This window comes from Thunnus thynnus, chromosome 8 (assembly GCF_963924715.1).
Source record: "Thunnus thynnus chromosome 8, fThuThy2.1, whole genome shotgun sequence".
Taxonomy (NCBI): Eukaryota; Metazoa; Chordata; class Actinopteri; order Scombriformes; family Scombridae; genus Thunnus; species Thunnus thynnus.
In genome coordinates, this window is record NC_089524.1 from 17,743,823 (window position 1) to 17,765,450 (window position 21,628).

Here is a 21,628-nt window from a genome sequence, read left to right on the forward strand (position 1 = left end):
AATGACACAGGAAAAAATGGCTGTAAAAAGTTGTAAAAACTGCATTTCTAACAGTCATGCATATCGATGTTAAATATGCAGAATCTATTGCTGTGCTTGCCTGTAGATGGCACATATCTGCATGTCAGCAGTTCTAAACTGCTACAACTGTAACTTTTTACCTGTAGGTGGTGCTGTTTGGACTGGGACTTAAGGTGTTAGGATCTGCAGTTGGATGATATTGGCTGAGCAACATGCTTCCCATCTATGACACTGGCTGAAAGTATTTTTTATTTTGCCTGGTGTGCATTATCAGCAGCACATTGGTGTTGTCTCCCTACTGTATATATAATTCAGGAAAAAAACAGTTTAAAAATATTTACTCTTTTCTTTTAAACTAAACTTAAAAAACATTGGGTTATTTTGAAGAAAATCGGTAAAAGCCAAAAACAAATAACCTTAAACACCCTTAACACCCTTCCCCTATATTTACGGTGCTTGCAGACCACTTCTATAGGATCTGACTTACTGTGAAGTGTTCCCAGACAACACTTGCAGTTTGTGTACTTGTGCTTTTTTTTGTCTTTTTTTTTTTACTGGCGGAATCTTCTTTCTTTTATTTTCAGTATCCATGTGAGAGAAATGTAGGAATGGGAAGACATCAGCTGAACGTGTGGGAAAACATAAATACTGTAGCTAACAAAACGAACAATTTGATGCATACCTGTCAACCCAGCTGTAATGGAAGTGGGGAGAAGGGTGATGCAAACCCTGTAGAAACCAGTGTAACCCCTGGCTGCGTTAAATGTAGCACAGCAAGACTGGGAGGGATTTCTGCAGTGCATCGGCAAGTTATCAATGGGGTTACAACACACTTTTTATTTTCTTTGATAGTGTGACAATCCGTGACATTTTTCAATTCCAGGCCCTGAGGAGCCCACAAAGGCAGCAAACATGAGTCCTGAGGGTACAATGTCTGGCAGACTCAACAAATATGTTGATGGCAAGCTGGCAAATGATCTCTGGCCTTTTGATACAGGAAAAACTAGCCAAACAAGCAATACAAGTCAGAAGTCCCCGGGTTAAGGGCCAAAGCACTGTGACTTGTGTACAAAATCAGAGGCTTTGGTTTATCGTAAGATCATTAGTTGTTATGTTTAGGTACAAACCCAGCCGCAACTACCACGGCTTGAGGCTGAAGCCAATGCAGAAGTACCTTAAAGTGCAATGCCACCAACAGCTGCTAGATGCTGACTCCAATTGACTCCTATTCAAAAAGCATCATCTTCTCTCTAGAAATTATTAAAGTCAATCATTTTTTTCAACAACTCATTATGATCTCAACCATTAAATTCAGGCCCTCTAATAAGTGTGCTGGTGGTCATTTTGGAAATTATTGCTCAGTTAATAAGATTTGAAGAGTTATAGTAGCTTTGATGTCTCCCATGCGGGCATTGATTGCTGTGATGGACAGTTTGCTCACCTGCTTCTCTCCTCGGCTCCGGAAGTCACACTTAGTTGGACTGAGTTGGACTGGGTTGGACTGAGTTGGACGCTGAGTCGCAATATTTTTAGGGACTGAGCCCAAAAGGCAGAGGACTACTGCAAAACAGTAGTACTCGCCTAAGGGCGAGGACCCTATTTAGGGCCTGAGCCCCAAAAGGGCTCCTCACAGGAGGAGCAAGAAAAGACTTTAAAACTCAGACTCTAATATCTCAAAAACAAGAACCGATCATTAAAGCTGTAAGCAGTGTTGAACTGGTCAGACTTATAGTTTAGACGTCAGATGCCTCAGTTTGGCACAAAGTCCATGCCCAGAGATTGCCTTCCTATTGGTTTACATTGTAAGGTGCGATGTGGCACTCCAACTTTCGGGGCTTACAAAATCTAAACCGTTCCGAGTTATTACAAAGTTTTTAATAACTTTTGTTCAGCACAGTGTGATAAGTCATGTATTAAAGTTTGAAGCCGATACCATTAATGCCCTAGGAGGAGATAGCGTTTATTCAAGGTCCAAAATTGGCACAAAGTCATACTTTCATGTGTTAATTGTGGACTTCCTGTTGGATTTAGGTCAGGGGTGTCATGATTTGTAGGTCTTGATGAGATGAATAATTGAGTTTTGGTTCGATCTCTCTACGACATTCCTACGGGCCGTGGCGGCCATTTTAGTGACATGGGTGGAGCTATAGAGCACATTTTGGCAATTTTTCACCAGACCTGATGTGCTTACCAAATTTGGTGAGTTTTTGAGCATGTTTAGGGGGTCAAATTTAGGGTTGAAGTGGCGGATTAATAAAGAAAGAAGAAAGAAAGAAACAGAACAGATACAAGACGGTCTTCGCCCCTTTGGGGCTCAGGCCCTAAAAAACATGTAAATTCAGGATTTGTAGGTCAAAGTCTTGTGACTCATTTAAAGTTGAAATGAAGTTTGTATCTAAAACTATGTGGAAGCAGTAAGTGTTCAAAAAGGTGTGGGTTCGCTCACGCTCTCCATTCAAATCAAACTTTGACCAGGTCATGTGGGTTAAAAGTCTTTCCTTTTCTAAAAATAGACTTGATGAAAATTAGGAAAATAATTTGTTTTACACACAAACTCATCAAGAGTTTTCAATTTACTAATTGAAATTCAAGTGAATGGGCCCAAAACTTGCATGATTTTGACGACACAGGTGTAAGCAAGACAGACATGTCTCACCCTGCAGAAAATTCTCATCCTGTTAATCAATCTTTCAAAATAAAAGCACACCACACTTGTAATAAATATCCCCCATTTTTAAAAAGCAAAATGATCTGATCGTGACGGGCCAGAGTACAAGGTCCCGACCAACGCTGCTTGCAGCTTTAATTTAAGTTTAATATTACTTGATTACAATACCTGCCCTCTTGGCACAATTTAGCTTAATTAGCTAACCTTAGTTCAAGTGCACCGCTTGGTGTTCCCAGTAAGCTAGCACTCACTCTGGTCCGAGGTAGTGGGGTGTGTTTCCAGGGCATGAGAGAAAACACCAGGCACTCCTCATCTAAAAGATCCTGGCTCCAAATGAAAAAGATGGGGCTGACTATAAGCAGCAACTCTGGGCTTCAAACCGGCTCCAATGCAAACCAATGGGTGACATCACACCTCGTTATGTCCATCTTTATGTACAGTCTATGGTATAAACCTTAAGATGTGTGGGTTTAGTTACAAAGTTTGCAATGGTCATGTTTAGGTTAAGATTAGAGGTGGCTAGAATTAGGTATCACTGTAAATTTTATGGATGGAATCCCGGTCAGACTTCCATCTCTGCCCATGAGAGCACTGGGATCCATAGGATTGCTATATCTTTGCTAATGGTAGATATATCTTGTGCACTTTATATTTTCATGCAGCAAATACAGCTATATAGTGCTAGACAGCTAATACTAACATTGATTCACTAATTGCCTAACAAGGTAAAAGAAAGTGCCATGTGAGCAGAGCCAACGGGGAACAATAAAAGACCACTACTAGTGCTTGAGTAGACAACTAAACAAACTTGAAGAAGCAATAATACTAACTTAACAGCAAATTATGCAGGCTAAAATCCAGCTGAACTCTGTGTCTCCACTGTCAATGTGTGTAGTCACTGGGAGAATCTACATAGAAACAAGGCTGAGGAGCACAAATATATCTATCATAAGTCTGTCGAGAAAAGTAAGTCACGTTTTATTCTTGACTGTAGATAGGCTTAAAAATACACATAATATTAAAAAATGTAACAAAAATTATCTGCATAAGATGCTTCATTTGTGGTCTGCTGAATATCTTGTCCAGATTCAGGAACATTCATTCCTCACAATAAATTGCAAAGATTAGGATCTCACACTCTGTCCCTTAATTAGGACACTCCAGTTGTCAGTCATGATCATGTTATTAGATAGCAAACTATAGAGCATGTTTTGTTCTTATTATCTCTATCCCTTCATACTTTGAACAAGATCCACATCTCTGTGTGTTGACTAAATTAAACTTTCCTCGGCCTGGTGTTTCGACTCCGTCTGATCATTGATTGACATCTCTATAAAAAATCCTCTGCAGGGATTTTACTTTTGTAAGGACACACAATAACTTTCTAAAAAAAAAAAAAAAAAAAAAAAAATGCAAAGGGGTAGAGGCTGTTGTTTCTGGAAAAGCTGTAATAGTTGCATATGACATCTTCTCCCAGTGTTTTGATATGATTTATAATGTTAATACTACTGTCAAAAATATTTATATTCAGTATTCACTATTACCATTCAGTTGCCAAGGTTTTTTGTTTCATCTGCATCTTCTCTACTTATATCCCTCAATGCCTTACTCTGTCTTTTTGTTTTATTGATTTGTTCCTTCTGAATACATAACCAGACTTGAAAACAGAAAATTGCCTCTTTTTGTTGCTTATTTTTTTGTACTCTACTCAAGTCATCTTGTTTAATAAACTGTGTCTATAATAGTCTGCCACAATACTTTAAACAGAATTTCACAAAAACAAAAGTGCCAAAACAACTCTTGCTCAGTTCTTTCTTTGCACTGTCTTTACTTGACGACTATTTTTCTCGTCCTCCTCTCATCAACACTCTGCATTCTTCTCCATCCCCGGCACTCTCTGCCTCTGTCCTGTTAAGTTGTATGGTATGGAAATCAACTTCTCTCCTTTGCAAAGGCTCTTCATACCTTTACCTTCAAAGCTTCGCTGACACTATATTCCTCCTGGTATCAGAAAGCTTACATGCATACAATGACTTCTACCCTTGTCCCAACATGCACATCTCACACAAGCTTCTGTGTGCATTCACATGTATATGTTCAAACATGTGTCTCTGAGTCTTTGTCATAAACTAAATAATGAACCGGCAGGAAAGCAAATTCAAATTTGTGGGCAGCAACAGTAATCAACTTTGAAGCCTCTTCACAACTAACTTCCACAGAAAGGAGAAATAAGACAGGAATATACAGAAAGAGGTAAACTGAAGAGAGTGTCTCGCTATTAAGAAACAAAAATGACATTGTTGTGTGGGATTTGATTTGCTTTTAAAATCTCATGTACACAGCACAATAAATATTTGTGGAGAGACAGAGTGAATGACAGTTGGAAAGCGAAGCAAATAGATAGGAGAAAAAGGACATTCTGTCAAACACTCTAAAAAAAAAAAAACGAAGGACTGCGGCACACTTTCCGCATTATTTGCGCATCCTTTTTTGTCTCTGTGGGCAGAATCTTAATAGAAATGCATGTGTGTTTTTTTTCTTTGACATCTGCTTGTCCACAAGTGTCTGCATATTGTGTGTATATGTTTGTGTGTGAGTCTCTGCAAGTTTCTATGATGTGTGTGTGTGTGTGTGTGTGTGTGTGTGTGTGTGTGTGCGTGCGTGACAGTCTGCCACTGACGTACGTGCCTTCATTCGTTTCAGAGGATTATTCATTTCCTTTTGAAGTGAGGCAGCTCGCCCAGCGAGGAAGGTCTGAAAGGCGGCCGAGAGCAGGCTTTCATACTTCTCCAACAGCAGCTTGTCGTCTGGGGGGTAAATACGTCTGTAGGCCGCAGAGACACAGAGAGAAAAGCAAGGAGAGTGAGGGAGGAGTGGAAAAAGAGGGGGGAAGAATAGGCGAAGAAGAAGGGTCATCAATTCAGGAAGAAAGAAGATTGGAAGGGGAGAGAATAAATTATGGAATGGAGAAAGAGAAAACAGAGTTAGGGGGTCACAAAGGAGAGGGTGGGAGTGAGAAAGAAAAAGGGAGATTGGGGTTCAGCAAAGGAAGGATACAAGGTGAGAGGAGGAGTGGTGACAGAATAGTGAAGGATTGGGCAGTGAGGGATAAAGGAGAAAAAAGGGAGAATGGTAAAGGAAAGGAGAGAGAGAGGGTTGGCAAAGAGATAGATAAGAGATGAGGAAAATGAGAGAAAAAGAAATAATAGGGATACAGACAAGGAAGGATTGAGAAAGGAAAAGATTGTAAGGAGAGGAGTGGACGGAGTAAGGCACAGAGAGGTCGAGGCACAGCAGGTGAGAGTAGTAGATGGACAGAAAAAAGAGCAAGCAGGAGGGAAAACACAGACCGAAAGAATTACAAGTGTTGCAATGAAAAGTGTGAAATGAAGGAGAGACAAAGGGAAAGGTGATTGGCAGGATCAAGGGATAAGAATAAAGGAGGAGGTGCAAAGAGAAAAGACAGAAAGAAAGAAGTATTAATGGAGACCTTTAGTTAAGTAACTACAAATTTCAGTCAGTCTTTTCACATAGTGTGATGCATTAATGCACAACTGCTTCCCACACTTACACAAACACCCTCACTGAGATGTGCACTTACTTTCCCGTTTGTCGCAGTCTTAGCTAATGTGCCTATTCACACGTTCCTTGTAGTTTTGTGCCCTAACAGACTAAACTAACAGTGCTCTGTGTTTATCTTAGGCCTGAGGGGATTAGGAAAATGTATAAACCTCCGCCTGGTTATCCTCATAATACATCTCCAAATTCCCAGCCAAGTCATCGCTTTAGCCATCAAATCAAAACAATGACAGTGTTATACAGTAATCAAAATAAGCATTGGCCAGTCTGGAGTGTAAAAGCAGGGGAATAGTTTGGCTTCAACGAGGACATATTTAGACCCAGACTCGTCTGGAGTTGAAAGGTTCACTGACACAAGCACAGACCTCCTTTTAAAAAAAACAAAGATAGAGGGCTGGATTTACTGTTAATGCAGCAGCAGGAAATTTCTGCCATGGCAAGATGTTTTGGTTATTTTTTTGTGAATATTGATTACAAAACTCATTAAATTTTCTATTTGGGAATGTACTAAGGATGAAGATGCAGGATGTTCCAAGTTATTCACACATCAGCATCTGAGATTTTAGTGCAAGTATAATGCCGAGTAAGGTTTAAAATTATACAACTATACCATTAAAACTTTTACTGCACTACATCTGTCTTTTTTTTACAAACTTATGTAGTGATGCTGTTTTAAGTACATGATTTTCATATTGTTGAGAAGTTGACCCAATTCTATGTATTATTTTAGTTACAGCAGTCAAATCAACCAGCTACTGAATGTTCAAAGACCTGAGATGAACCAACTGCAAAGTCACTTTAGTTCCTTCCCTCGGCACCATCCTATATGAGATTTTTTTAACTGCCGTACTTTTTAAGCACCTTTAAGGTACATGGACCAGAATATTTTCTTACCCTTGAGATACAATCCTATAAATATGTCATAACAGCTGGATAAACTAAACAGAAATGATAATATATGAAAAGAGCCAGAACTTGTCAATCCTCAAAGAGCAACATAAATCACTCGACTAGAAAGCAAAAGGTCAACACTTTAATAGTGGGTGTTAACTGCGCTCTCTTTTTGGCATCCTCCATCTCTGAACATATGGACATTTTATTTGAGGGTGACCCTGCAATATTTTTTTTTTTTACATAAAATGTTCATGCTGAGGCCTATTTTCCTTCCACATGTTCCCAGTTGGGCTAGAGGCAAAACTATTATTCATATCCTATTTGCATCAGTTTAAAACTATCTTCCTTTTGGTCATCTTTCAAGTATCCTGATTCCAACTACTTAAAAGATGTTAAATGAACAGTGACAATGACATCAACCATCTGGGTTTCCCTCTAATGCCACAGGGTCTTGGCTTGTCTGTACCTGATGATGAAGTTTCATCTAATAGCCAAATGTAAGTTCATTACCCGAACTCCTATAATGAGAAGCAGTGTGGTAATCACACTCCAGTGCTGTGCCGGGACACCATTTGAATGCTAAGAGGTCTTTATTAGGGGTGCTCCAGACAGACCTCAGCCTGTCTGATTGACTGTCTGGCTGCCTGTCGGAAAAGAGGAAGGAGGTGACAGCACTTCATGCAGGCTGGGATCAGCATTCTGACTAGCCATTCAGTCAAGTGATGAGTCAAGAAGTCACTTAGACTTGGGGAGACGGCAAGAAGGGCAAGTGTGTGTGAGCCAATTGTGTAGGCGCGTGTGTCTGTCTGTGTGTGATTGTGTGCACACAATTGTGTATGTGCAAGACCTGGAAATGTGTATATGTGTACATGTTGGATAAAGAGACAGAGGCAGGAAGAGAAACTGGGGGAGTGAAGGAGTAAAGGAGCATTAACAATTCATAAGGGACAAGCTGCAAATCAGAACTGTTGCTGAGTCATGCTCTGAGGTGGATCTGCTTTGTCTGTGAGGTGACTATTAAAAATTGACACACTCAATGTCTTCCAAGGTCCAAGCTGGAGTTAGAAGAGAAAAAAAATATAAGAGTAGGGGGGGGGGTGCATGTAAAATGGCTTGCAGTAGGCAAATACGTGCTAATTTGAATTTCAGAAATGTTGCAAAGGTAACTTTGGGGAGTAACAGAAAGAACCTTGCCATTAGACACCACCTCTGATTTCCTTTCTTCCTCTCACTCTATTTTACATATTCTCTCAGTCTTAATTCTTGTGTCTTTATGTTCTCAGAAAATTGGGTATTCTCTTTTGTTTGCTCTCCCTGCAGCAGCATTATTTATTCTCCTGAGAGCTTGGCGCTCTACAGATGACCCCATAAATGTACGCGGAGCTGGCACGGGAATTGTGGGTTGAGTTCCTGGAGGGACAACCCCCTCTCCCTGGCTGTTTGCCTCTTCCTTACCTGTAGTTCCCCAGATGTTGTTTTTCATGCTCCTCCCTGGAGATCTGCTTGCGGACCTGTGCCAGCCGCTCTTTCTACAAAAAAAGAGACAACGAAAAGAAATAAAAGACTAAATCTTTCAGGTGAAAGTCACTGCTACCCCCACCCTATCTTCTACTAGAAATAGAGAAAGAATGTCTTAAAAGGAGTCTTAAAAAGGAGAGAGATAAGAAAAAGTTGTCTCACCCATCCAGTGAATGATTTATAATTTAGAGGCATTTTTCCATTGACTCTCTTATTAATATGTTACGAAGGTATAATTGTGGAGCTCAGTTGGCCAATTTGAACAAAAGCAGAGAGGAGAGGTTCACTTCAGGACTGGCACTGCACTATCATTGAGTCATTTGTGCCTGCAATAGACCTGAACCTGGCCCCGCACTTCAACCATAGCACCACTCATAGATGAGGTAATGTGCTATGGAGCTAATTTCCTGCCAAAACTTAACAAACACAACATGTTTTACAAATGCCCCACAATTCACTAAAAACCACAGTGTGGTTTACAAAACACCATTAACAAACTAATGCATTTTGTTGTGCAAATACAAAATGTACCTATCCAACAAATATACAATATATTTCTAATACATCATGCTTCAGAATAAATACAGCATGTCTTACATGTACAAAAAAATATATCCTATAATATATCCTACAAAGACAAAAAAATATCACATGACTTTTGGAGCAATCTTTCTGCTGTGATTGTGCTGAGGATTTTCTCACAAATGTCCTGAGTAATTTGCCCTCCACAACAACAAGTGGTGCTATGAGTCAATTTAAACGCACCTCTAAAATAGTGCCTCTGTGCCATCTTTCCTTATTCACGCTAATTATGGCCGTGGCTGATTAAAAGGCTAATCAAAGAAGGTGGGAAGTGTAAAACACTAGTAGCTGCCACTTTTCCCCATATAGATGAGAGAAGCTCATTGACTCCTTCATTTCAAAGGGAAAATAATTAAATGGTATGTTTCTCAGAAAATTGACAAAATATAGAGTAAGAAAAAAGTGAAGCAGAATTCCTTCTCTGTTCTGTTTAAACCTTTCTTGTTTCAGTCCTGAGGAACATGTACAGCACATTGGTGTATTGTTCAGTTGTTTACTGCAGTGAACTTGTCCTGTTAAATAGGAATTTCGATTTTTGTTTTTGTACTAACTGATTAATGTATCTACTAATGTCTCTGATAATATCTTTGAACACATCTCTGATGAGCACCTGTCCCTGAACTGTGGCTGCCAAGTCAGTGTTCACCTTTTGTTCTCATTTTGGTGTGGCCTAAAAACCTTGAAAGATATCTAATGACTTATCAACAGGGCTCATGACGATACAGTCAAATTGCAGCACCTTGTATAGGTGTTAAGCATCCTAGATGCTCCCCTATAGTTGGTCAGTAGCCAACAGAGCAGAGTGAAGCAGAATTTTTCTCAGCAAATCTTTTATTGAAAATAATAAAGCTTGAACCAAATATAATAGTTAATTTATTTGTGCCTTACCAGTTCTTCTCTCCTTCGCTCTAGTGTGTGACGTTGTTTCTCCCAGTCTGAGGAAGCAGCTGAGAGTTTCTTCATGGAGCCGTGTCCATAGAGCCGTCTCTGAGCCTCTGCCTTTTGCTGAGCCAGGTTGCGTTTTTTATCACTGGCTCTGGATCAATACATAGAAGTACAGGAGTCAGGACAATGCATAAGGAAAGGGTTCAGACACCATAAGAGTAGACTACCTAAGAACAAAACCACTGATAAACATTTTCTGTTTCTATCCCGTGAAGCTCCGACAACTTTTCCAACAATACTTTGCATCTTTGACTTGTTTCTCTAGCAGAACTGCTGTTGAGAAACAAATGCAACTGAAATTGATTTGATTTAAACCGTATAAATATTGTTGCCCTTATTGCCCATAGTTATTTATATCAGGCAGCTATATGTAAAAGTCCTTTTAGAATATTTTAACACTGGATACTACTCAGTAAAGAACAGGCATTATCTGCAGTTAACAGTTTTCATGAATGCTGTCTACTATAATGAAGTTTGACAGCATGCAAGTCTCATCCCTACCCGATGGATTGACCTGAATTTGCCTTTTGATCATCACATCATTGTAATGAGGAAGAAAGAAAACAACCCACAAAACACCAAACAATACAGAGATACAATATGGAGCTGAGACACAAACAAACCCACTAACTCAGGATGAACAGGACCAGACAGCTAATTCTGAACAAGGGGGCCATTGCGGTCTAGAGAAAGGGCAATTCATTTTAGTCAATCGCTGGCCCTTTAAATTGGATATTGAGTGCTGTTGGGGAGCTGAGGTTTATCAATGTCCATGCCCGGCCGGGTCTGAATTGATCCCACGTTGATACAGTTGGTGTTGTGAGTAGAGTCATGAGCCGACCCTACCTCTTACACACCACCAACCCCTCCCTTTAGGGAAGCAAAGCCATTACTATATAAGGAGAAAGTGAGCAAGGTAGAACAAAGCCCTTATTCACTCCAGCATGAACATAAGCAGTTTGTCCAGTGGAAAGAGCTCCCCGTCGCCTTTCAAGGCCCCCTACAATTTATTTGTCATGAAATAATCAAATCTCCCCTTTTAATCTGTGGGAACACAGCAAACATCAGCCATGAAACAAATCATTTTGATAAGAGATTTGTTTGTGCTGACTGAAGCTGGGCGGGAGGATGAAGTGAGTTTTTATGTGGGATGGCTGCACCACGCACCACACTTGGCCAAACTAGATCTATGGTGCTGCATGTAATTGATCCATTGTGTGTTTGTGTGTGTGTGTGTGCATGTGTGTGTGTGTGTGTGTGTGTGTGTGTGTGTGTGTGTGTGTCTAGTAGAGTTGAGACTATATTTAGAGCAGTAAGAGGAGGACAAGCACAGAGAGTGAAAGAGAAAAAGAGAGCAGAGATCCAGAGGTCTGGTGTACAATGATCAATCAGTGGACAGCCAGGGGACAGAAAAGCATGCCAACAAACACACACATATACAAGCACACACACTACATATAAAAAACATACATTACACAAGAGTGAAAGAATGCATCACATAAAGAGGCAAATAAATACACCCACAAAACAAAGAAAAAGAGCATTGCATGAAGCTTTTGTAAATATAAAGAGCAGGGTAAACAATGGAACAGATATAACTTACAGGTAAACATTAGATATTCAAACACACACACACACACACACACACAGCATGTCTGATTGAAGGGTGCACAAAGCGCACAATAAAGGCATAGCTTTGTACCATGGCCATTATCTGTTTTTGTATGTACCACAGCAACACCAATACACATTTTTACAAGGACAGCGTTTTTTTGTACAAAGCTAAAATGTCTTGTTACTTTCAGACGAGTGTCACTCGTGTGTCATCAGTCTGAAACCAAAACAAGATGAAGGCTGAATTGTGCCCTGCATCAAAATAATTTCAGAGTCTTCAGGGTTGACAAATAAAGAAAAACTGAAAGAATCGATTGTGATCTTCAAACATTCAGAGCCCTGTAAAATAGTGTTTGACGTAAGCTTTGCCTGCCTCTGCACTTTAAATGTAATGGGGCCCTAGATGGAATTCATGTGTGTCTGATGGTGGAGAACAGTACCTAATGTTGAGGAGTTTGAGAGCATTGAGCAGCACCCCTTTCTTCACATCGTAATCAATCTTCTGATCAGTCCCAAAGCTCGGAGCTCGATTGATCTGCCAGAGAGAAGGGGAGAGAAACATTCAAAGAATATTTTACTTCATCTCATTTTTTTTTTTCTTTCTTGTGAATTCAGCAGACAGAAACGCTATGCAATTACAGGAGTAGATTTAGGGCATCTTTGGAAAAAAGAGATCTGTTCCCAGAAGAAGGAGAGGAAAGAGGAAAGAAGAAGGGAGAAAGATGCAAGGGGAGGGTTTTTTTCTCTTTGAAGGACACTTTAGCATGCTTAGCCTTTGCCTAGGCATAAATCCTGTCTAACACTGATGTGTGTATACTGGTGCATGAAGAAAAGGGTATGTTTGCACGCTTGAATGCATGCACACATTGTGTAGGTTAAAGTGTCACCCGATAAGTAACCTTGCCCTTTCAAACACAGTAAGCGGTCCATGACTCTGTAACCTAAGTATGCCAACCACAGCCAGGCACTGCAACACCCATCCATACCACTGCCATCAATAATCTCTTTGTGAGCCCCAGCGCATTACTACAGCGCAGCTCAATGCCATCATATACAATCAACTACACTCAGAAAGAATCAACTGAGTGAGAACAGAATAAGCCACCTGTGATTTGAGGTACAAAAGCCCGAATCACCTGGGGAAAAATTCAAGAGCGGCTTACCTTTTTTTAACAGAACAATTTCCAGTACCAGTGCAAGGTATTCAGATATCAGTTATTATACCTGACACAACAAATCAATTCTTCCTTTTTGCTCTTTGTTATGTTCCCTCTGTCTCTCTCCCAAGGTGAGAAAGAGATTGTGTGAGACAACAAAAGGACCAGCAAAAGGAGAGAAGTGCACAGGTAGGGTGAATGAACTGGCAACTGTGATTGGAATGGTGTCTTCCTATGAGGTGACTTCAAATGACAATGCAACAGATGCTCACCAAAAGGTTGGCTCAGGCTGATAAACCTTGATTGTTGAGATAAGTCAGGTCCCCTGCTAACGTCTTTCAAAAGCTCAAACTGTCGATTTTCTTTCCATGTGGGAACAATAGGACGGGTGGCACCTTTTGATGTCATTAGATTTGTAATAGCCTTAATAAAGGTGTATTTGTCTGAAAAGAACAAATACACCATACATTTGAGCAAAAGTAAGTACATGTGAGAATTGTGGATGAATGTCTTCAACACAAAGGGATATGTAAAAGTATATACTGTATCACTAGACAGAACCTCATCCACTAGCAAGGTGCAGACAATGGCCTGATAACATTAGGATAAAAATATAATCCAGGTAGGACCCTGTATAGGGCAGTAGGAACCGAGGAAGCTATATTTAAACCTACAGTGTAGCTGCTGTCATTTTTCATTATTACTGATTTGAACATACAGTATGTATATATAATTGCTAAAAGGTTCTCTGGAAAAGTTTTTTATCAAATATATCTTTATACAGTATACAAGGGCATATAAGTTTTTACCAGTTGGAAACTTGTTAACTTAGCCATATTGTTTTAACATGCCATCACTCCCTTTTTTTTGTGTTTGGAATCATCTAATTATCTTTGTCACGTTACTATAATGTCTGCCTTACTTTGCACAAATATTGCTTCATCTTTTGGTAGTCTATTGGCTTTCATTATCTCACTTTCATTATCTCTAAAATAATTACTTGATTGATGATATTTACTTTGACTTTTACTTGTTTTTTGTTGTTATTTTGCATTTACATATACTTGCACATGAATCCGTTTACACATAAGCCAAATGCCAAAATGTATCTGTTTGATGAATAAAAATCACTGCTAATAAGTCTGGAAACGTAGCTGGAAATTTATCCTTCCCAGTAACCTTAATCTGCAGTCAGAGTGAGTATTTGTGTCAGAAACATTATTCATCCTGTTCCTATCCTCCTTTAGAGAAAAGCAGTTGGATACAGTTGAACATATCAAAGCAGCACGACAGCTAATCACAAATCGTAATTTCAGTCACAGAGCAACACTGAGCCAATCAGAGGCTTTATAGTATATTATAGATCCATTCTACCCGCCAATCAGCATTGTCGGTAAAAAGCGGTGAAATAAAAGAAAAAGAAAACAGCTTGGTGTGCAACATCAGGACATTTGGAACCATCAAGATTTTTTGGCAGAAAATAAGCAACAAAACCCGAAAGCTCCTTTACCAAGACATGCAAAGCGTCTCAAGGGTTGCGGGGGTAGCAGTTAGAAACTCCATCCCTCATTCTCTCCCCGTCTTCTGAACTAGCCATTACTAATCCTGACACAAAGGTGCTTACTGCTGTGTGGCAGATTTGGGAACAGTGTTTTAAGATAATATTTCACAACCACAACCAAGCTTCCAAGGACTGAGAGAGCCACAGTGTTGGCTGTGTTTCCAGCTGTGGGGCAGATAGCCCAAAAAGTGGTAACTACTGAATGACCATCCATTTGGATCAATCTAGGCAGGCTTAACTGCATCAGTAAAGCTGCCTCCTACATCAATAGTTACTCCCAAATTGTCCTTCAGCCAGACACTGAAACTCCTACGAAGTTGTTAAAAAAGCAAAAGTGTGAAGTAGGGAATAGGTGAATAAGAGCACACAAGCTTGAGAAACCTTGAGAAATCCCAAGCTGAAGTTTTCTATGTTACCCTGAAGCATCTATACAACCTCCTCTGAGCCTCTTGGGCCATCACTGCTCGAGTCTTCGACTACTTCAGAGCATAGATCCACAAATACCACAAGTTAGCAACTAAATCTACACCAACATGAGGTGGGTTGGTATGGGCGTGCCTTTGTCGGTGTATGCAAGCACCCACCTGAGTTTTTCTATACAGCAATCTATCAGAAGGAGGGGGAGGTTGTTGATGAATCTCCTCCAGCGCAAAGCAGAAAAAAGGAACAGAGACCCTATCCAACTCTTTCATTCAATAGAAAGAAGTTTACAATACATTCCTCTGTGTGCTGAGGAGGACAGAGCTACGCTTCGACCTACAGTAAGAAAAAAAAATTACAAAAGAAAAAGAGGGAAGAGGTCTGTTTTCATTTAAGCACTCGCCGATATGACAGCCACAATGAAAAGAGTATGGCTTTAGTGCGCTGTAGCCTATAGGTAACAGCCAGACTGGCAGTGATCCTGGCGACGGTTGTCTCGTTACTTGTCTTCATTTCTTAGTTTGATTTGTGGTGTCAAGCTGTCACAGGGTAGACTGGCATTGCAACACTTGCTGTCTCTCTTTGCTCTCCTTCAATCTTTCGTCTCTCTCTTTCTGCTCTCTGCCTGTCGCACTCCTCCTCTTCTGGTTAGTTTCTCTTCCCACTCTGTTTCTTGCTGCCTCTCACCCCGTTTTCTGGTCACTTGTGCCTCCCCCCCTGCTTGCTGGCCCTCACTCTCTGGTCGTTACCTCTGTCTTATTCATTTCTCTCTCTGTTTCTGTGTTCTCCTTTTTCTCTCTGGCAGAGGAAGTTGGACTAGTCTGGTCCTAATGAACCCCTGCAGGCTCCCAAAACCCCCACTCTGATTTCCTTAAGTGACTCTGGCAGGGTCTTAAAGAAGCCCTCAGTTGCTCCAAGACGCATTCAATAAAAATGTCAGATGAAAAGATTAGACACTCCTTTTTACTTTGATTCGGTTCAGCATCAGCATCGCATCAGTGTAGCCCAAATATCGCTTGGCCAAACAGCAGAATGCAGGAAAAGAACATATCAGTCAGTAACTTTTCACAGGACAGTTTTATCCTCTTCTGATCATTCAATTAAACATACCGACCCTTTTATTTTCTGCACCTGGAGGTGTGTGACTTTGACGTACAAGTAACCTGCCAATGTTTATGGCAGAGGTTGTGAAATAAAGATTGTGGTAGGGGGCCTTATTACATTTTTTCAATGTCCATTTGGTTTGAATTGTCTGTGAACTGCAGGTCTCTCTAGTGATCTTTATTGCAGGTCCTAGAGTACAAACAGAGGGGATGAAGTGCAACTAGCAAATTTTGAATAACCTATTTGATTTGATATAGTTTATTAATTTCCGAGTGGGAAATTCTCTTGACCCTCTGATTCGGATGCAGGGCCAGTCTGCTAATGTGTGTCCCCCTTCCTGAGCAAGTAAGAATGTAGTGTATTGCTGAAGTATTTCCGGTAAGTAAGTAATGGTTATACAGCGAGATCAAACCTTAACAATAACACTATTATTACATAGCCATAGGCCATTATTCTGCTCCTGCACACTTACAGAGAATAGTCAATTTCACTTCATACTATGGTATGCCCATTGGTCAGATTGCAACTCCGTCCTCCTCTTCATTGTGATAATTTCAATTGAAAATAAAACCAGTAAGAAAAAAATCCTCTCCGATGATCATACGGCTCACTCATTGTTGAAAATGTAGCGGGCATCAAACAGTTTGTGTCTGTGGCCTCTGCTGTGTCACACCGACCCTAATAACATAGCAACAGCAATGGATCAGCAACAATCAGCTGCTTTCTTTCCACAACAAATTGCTTCCCCCCATCGACATCTATTCTGTGTCTGGAATACTCGTCAAACAAGTGCAAGGGCTGCTCGTGATTAATCGGTTCAGAAAAACGAACCCCTCTTATTATTCCTGACAGAGTGTAAACAACCACTGCTTTGACAAGCCTCCCATTCTGCCACGCACACTCGAGGGTATCGGCACAGTTCAACCGCTGTCAGAATGGAGTGTTTGTTGCTGCACAATGGTGGAATGATAAAGGGAGGCAGAAAGGGAGAGAGGGGGGGGGAAGCATGAGTAGCAGAGCGACAGAAAGACAGACAGCTGGCCGCCCTGTTAAGTCGCGCTCTTGTTTCAGCCGTCTTATCAATCACTGTTTTGTTCTTTTCGTGCCGTTTTTAGTGGTCCAGTCGGACACAGGGAAACTCTAGCTGAGCTGAGCATGCTGAGCTGCTAGTAAAGGTCCTGGGAGTGAGCAGGCCAACTCAGCCACTAGTCAACCTGACTTGCTTTTTTTTTTTTTTTTTTTTTGAAGACACACAGATATACAATCAGACACAACCACAAAAAGTAAAAGGTGCTTCAAAGGTGCACAGAAAAGGTAAGCGTGGCCACACTTAAAGCCAAATCAAGCACTCACAAACATGCAAGGACACATCAATAAAACATACTTGAGGTCCTTGAGGACAGTTCGATATGCAAAAATATATCCTCTTTTTCAGTCTCTCACACATTCACACACATAACCACACACTACAGTTCCATATGTCACTCATAAACATGCAATATACAGAACCAGTCAAAAGTTTGGACACACCTTCCCATTCACTTGAATAAGAAAGTGTGTCCAAACTTTTGACTGGTACTGTATATTTTCCATCTCAATCACATGCACGCACACAAACACAGACACACACACACACACAGACACTGGTACTGCCGCATACATGCCTGATGATAAATGACTAAATGTTGGGGTGTGTTTTCAACTGCCCCATATACGAGGCCTGTGCACTCCTAATTTGATACTTATTCCATGAAATAGTCATGTTGGGGGAAAATGGATGGGGATAGAGACAGACAGTCCCATACATCATTCTAATTATTCTTTAATAAACCTTTTATAAGCCAAAGAGCGGCTTGTAGGTAACTACTGCCACCTAGAGTTCACAAGGGGAAAGGCACTCCCTCAGAGCTAAGGACGATATCCATGGACATTTAAATAAGAATGAATCCTACTAAGTGCCACATATTAATCAAAGGCAAAAGGAAAATGAAAGGTGGAAGGGGGCAAGAGAGACTCTGAAAGATAATTGAGTATGTCAAACTGTATGTATTCTCCTCTCCTCATTTTTTTCACCCGGGAATACAAATCATAAATTCAATCATGACTGGAGCAAGCACAGGTAGCAAGTAAATTCCTCCATAATCACCATGAAAACGCAATAATGTTCCACTAGACTGTTGTAGGGGTTAGAAAACATGTCTTAAATTTCCTGAGGAAATATCTGAAAAGCTTGCTAACCTCTAAATCATTCTTCCAAAACTCCCAGTAAAACAGCAACACTTTAAATGGCTACTCTTTAGACTTTTATGAAAAGCTATAAGAACAAACAATTTCCACCTCATTCCGCACAGATGAAATTGAATTTCAGTTGAATGGTTACATAAGTAAGAGCTACTATTTTTTCTGCGCAGGAAAATTAAGAGTATTTTTCAGCAGTTGTAATTCATTTGCAGTTCGTGTCTTTGTGTGAGTATCGAGAGGAAGGCAAATTAAAAAAAAAAAAAATCCATGTGTGGGTTTCTATGTGTATGTGTGTATCGTGGCATCTGTTTACACTTGCCATCGCAGATTACTCCCCACAAACACACCCCCAACACAAACACACATACACGTACATTTGCACTCAAAGAAAAGGAAGTCTGGATTATGTTGGCTCTGAGGGAGGGACAGGCAAACCAAACTCATCTTGAAACAATCGGGGACAGAGCACTGAAACAGGGGAAAGTTGCAGGAAGGGAAGGAGGGATGGAGGGAGGGAGGGAGGGGAGGGGGACGGAGGGGTGAAGTATCACCGCCCTTGGGGGAACAGTCCAGATGCAGTCTGTTGGTCTGTTGTCGTAATGCCCATTCACACACACACACACTGAGACACAAACAAACCCGTGCCACGGTTGACCTAACCATGCCCGCCTCATTAGTTGCCAATCACTCTGCACAACTCGTCCTGAGTAGCAGGAGGGATAGAAAGGCGGGAAGAGATGGATGGCGAGATGGCGGTTAAGTTGCAGCCATCAATATTCATTTGAGCTCTGGTGTCCGGTGGGATCTCAACACTGACATGTAAAACACAGTGAAAGTTGGCAGGAGAGGTATCTTCTTATCACGTTTTTGTGTTGTTTATTAAATTGGTCTATTTGTGTGTTTTGAGCAGGATTCCTCCCTGCGTCTCTGGCTGGATAAAAACACGAGCTGCGGGCTGGAGTTTGATTGTAGGCAGATCAGAACCCCCCACACACACACACACACTACAGAGGACTATTAACCGAGGTACAAAGACCACATAGCCACATACATGCACATGCAGACACACACACACATAGAGTAGAAGCATTCACTAAAAAACACAGACACACCAGTACTCTTGGTTGTAGTAGTAGCGCACATGTATGTTCATAGTGCAGAGCAAACATACGTACTGTACCTATGTACCCATTCAAACACAGCATGCACTGACGCAGCACAAATCAAGTTTAGCACCCTTACACGCTGACTGTGGCCCTAACAAGCAAGCCGACAAGCCTTTGAGCTGCCTGGAGCCCAGCACAAGAGACAGCTTCGCACAGACCAGGCAGGTTTCTAATTATTCGTGCTCGCTACAAACACTTGTTTCTTCTTATTTAGAGTTGACCAGCTGGAGCTTTTTTTATACTGTGTGTGGGGGGAACGGCAAAAAAAAAAAAAAGAAAAAGAAAAAGAAAAAGAAAAAGTGAAGTGAGCCGGAGACTATAATGAGGCTGGGCCTCAATCCACCAGTCCTTGTGTTGGGTTCCATGGACACCCATCGGGACCTCATGAGAATGATCAATTGTGCTCTTTGTCGGTTTCTGTTTCAGATATAAAGGGTGGAGCATTTTTTGTGTATATATTCCTCTTCTCCTCGCCCATCACCCACCGAACCTCTAGTAATATTTTTCCCATTTTCCTCACTCCATTTGACATTATTTGTCATGCCGGCTTACAGCACACGGGCCCTGGATAGACTTGAGAGAAAGAGGGGTGGAGGTGTTGCAGGGGTGATAATGCTGTCCCACTGCTATATTTTGCCACTGAGTAAATGCACTCCTTATGACTTACACTGGATTTGGAAACGCGTGCTGTTCTCTTTGCCCCACACACCCCAAATTGAAGACAACACCACATGCTAGCAGAATTTATGAGTAAAGCCAGTGTCATGATGCTGTTCATGAACTAAAATGAATATATGTGCATTTCTGCATTGATTATTTTTTCCTTGCATGTTTGTTATGCTTTTATTTTTTTATTTTGCTCTCGAAAGACAAAGAAAACACTCAATGAAGCCCTCAAAGCAAATGCCTTGGCACTGACAATACAAACCACAGTCTGTGCAGTCTGTGTGTGCGCGCGCGCGCGCGCGCGTGTGTGTGTGTGTGTGTGTGTCTGTGTGTGTGTGTCTGCGTGAAGTGAGGATCACGGCTCAATGAAACGCCTTTCCTATACGAGTCACAGATGCTGTCTGGGCTGGTTTAATGAAAGTGAACGTCTCGGGTTACGCCATTTGAGCAAGTGTGCATGTATGTTCGTGCGCGCCTATGTAGTGCTGATAGTCTGAATGTCAATAGGAGGTAAAACTTGTGTTGAAAACCCTGATGAATTGAGATAAGGATCACACAAAAGCCTGTCTCTCTCCTTTTTCTTTCTCCTCTCTCCTTTCTATACTTGCTGACCACAATGTGCCTGTTTGATGCCGGGCCTTGGTTTGAGAAGCATCACTCTTGCCTTCTCTGTTTTCACCCCTGTGACAAGCTATTTGGCAGGTGTGCACTGGTCTGTGAGTATCCGTATTCGTTATCAGCATATTTGCAACAATTTCTCTTTGTGCTTGTCTGCTTAAAAAGAGCCTGTGTATGGTGTCATGAACAGAGTTTTTTTTACAATACCAAGATAAAAGCAAAGATGTCCTCTAATCACAGGAGTTTGGAGGTGCACAATTTTAAATACCTTGTCTAGTAAAAAAAAACAAAATTCTGACTATTTTCTGTGGGTATAATTGGAGGATGTGAGAGGCAATCATGTTCCTTTTACCTCCGTATTCTCCTACACGGACTCAGAAAATGGCAGACAAAAATACAAATACAAAAGGCAGGATTAATGTCATTTGACAGTTTCTTATATATGATACCATCTAGCTTTCAGGTATCTGACTGGCTTTCAGTTTACACAGGTTGAACTTTCATTTCCTGGCTGCAAGTTTGCATGTCCAACAACCAACTTTGACGTTTTAAAGAGTAAAAGAGGAAGACAGTCGGAACAGCAGTCTGGGTAAAGCCCCAACGAGGCGTGGCACACATAATTCACAGTGACACCAATAAGGAAACCTGAGAGGTGAAGTCCACAGATTCAAAACAAACCTGTGAGACCTAGATTATGTTTCAATTCCTGACACAATTTTTACTGTTTTGGAACTCAAGGGAGTGACAAAAAAAAATGGTGAAATACGGTGAAATAGATTCAATTTACCACAAAATGTTGCAGTGATCTGCTGAAAAAATTAATTTGGACCTGAGGGCTTGCCATAGGGTACGGTTTGTGGCAACCAGCCTATGG

The 21,628-nt window shown here is 40.9% G+C and overlaps 1 protein-coding gene across 4 annotated transcripts in view; it reads right to left on the minus strand.

Moving 5' to 3' along the window:
- ttll7 (tubulin tyrosine ligase-like family, member 7) overlaps window positions 1–21,628 on the minus strand; it is a 75,786-nt gene that overhangs the window by 29,851 nt on the left and 24,307 nt on the right. For all 4 annotated transcript variants that reach the window (XR_010929264.1, XM_067596835.1, XM_067596834.1 and 1 more), the window contains 4 exons: window positions 12,262–12,356; window positions 10,151–10,298; window positions 8,618–8,691; window positions 5,378–5,513 (listed from right to left, as the gene is read on the minus strand). Coding sequence is in view for 3 of the 4 variants with exons in the window: in XM_067596835.1 (XP_067452936.1) it covers window positions 5,378–5,513; window positions 8,618–8,691; window positions 10,151–10,298; window positions 12,262–12,356 (453 nt within the window). In the remaining variant the exon portion in view is untranslated. The remainder of the gene's footprint in view (window positions 1–5,377; window positions 5,514–8,617; window positions 8,692–10,150; window positions 10,299–12,261; window positions 12,357–21,628) is intronic.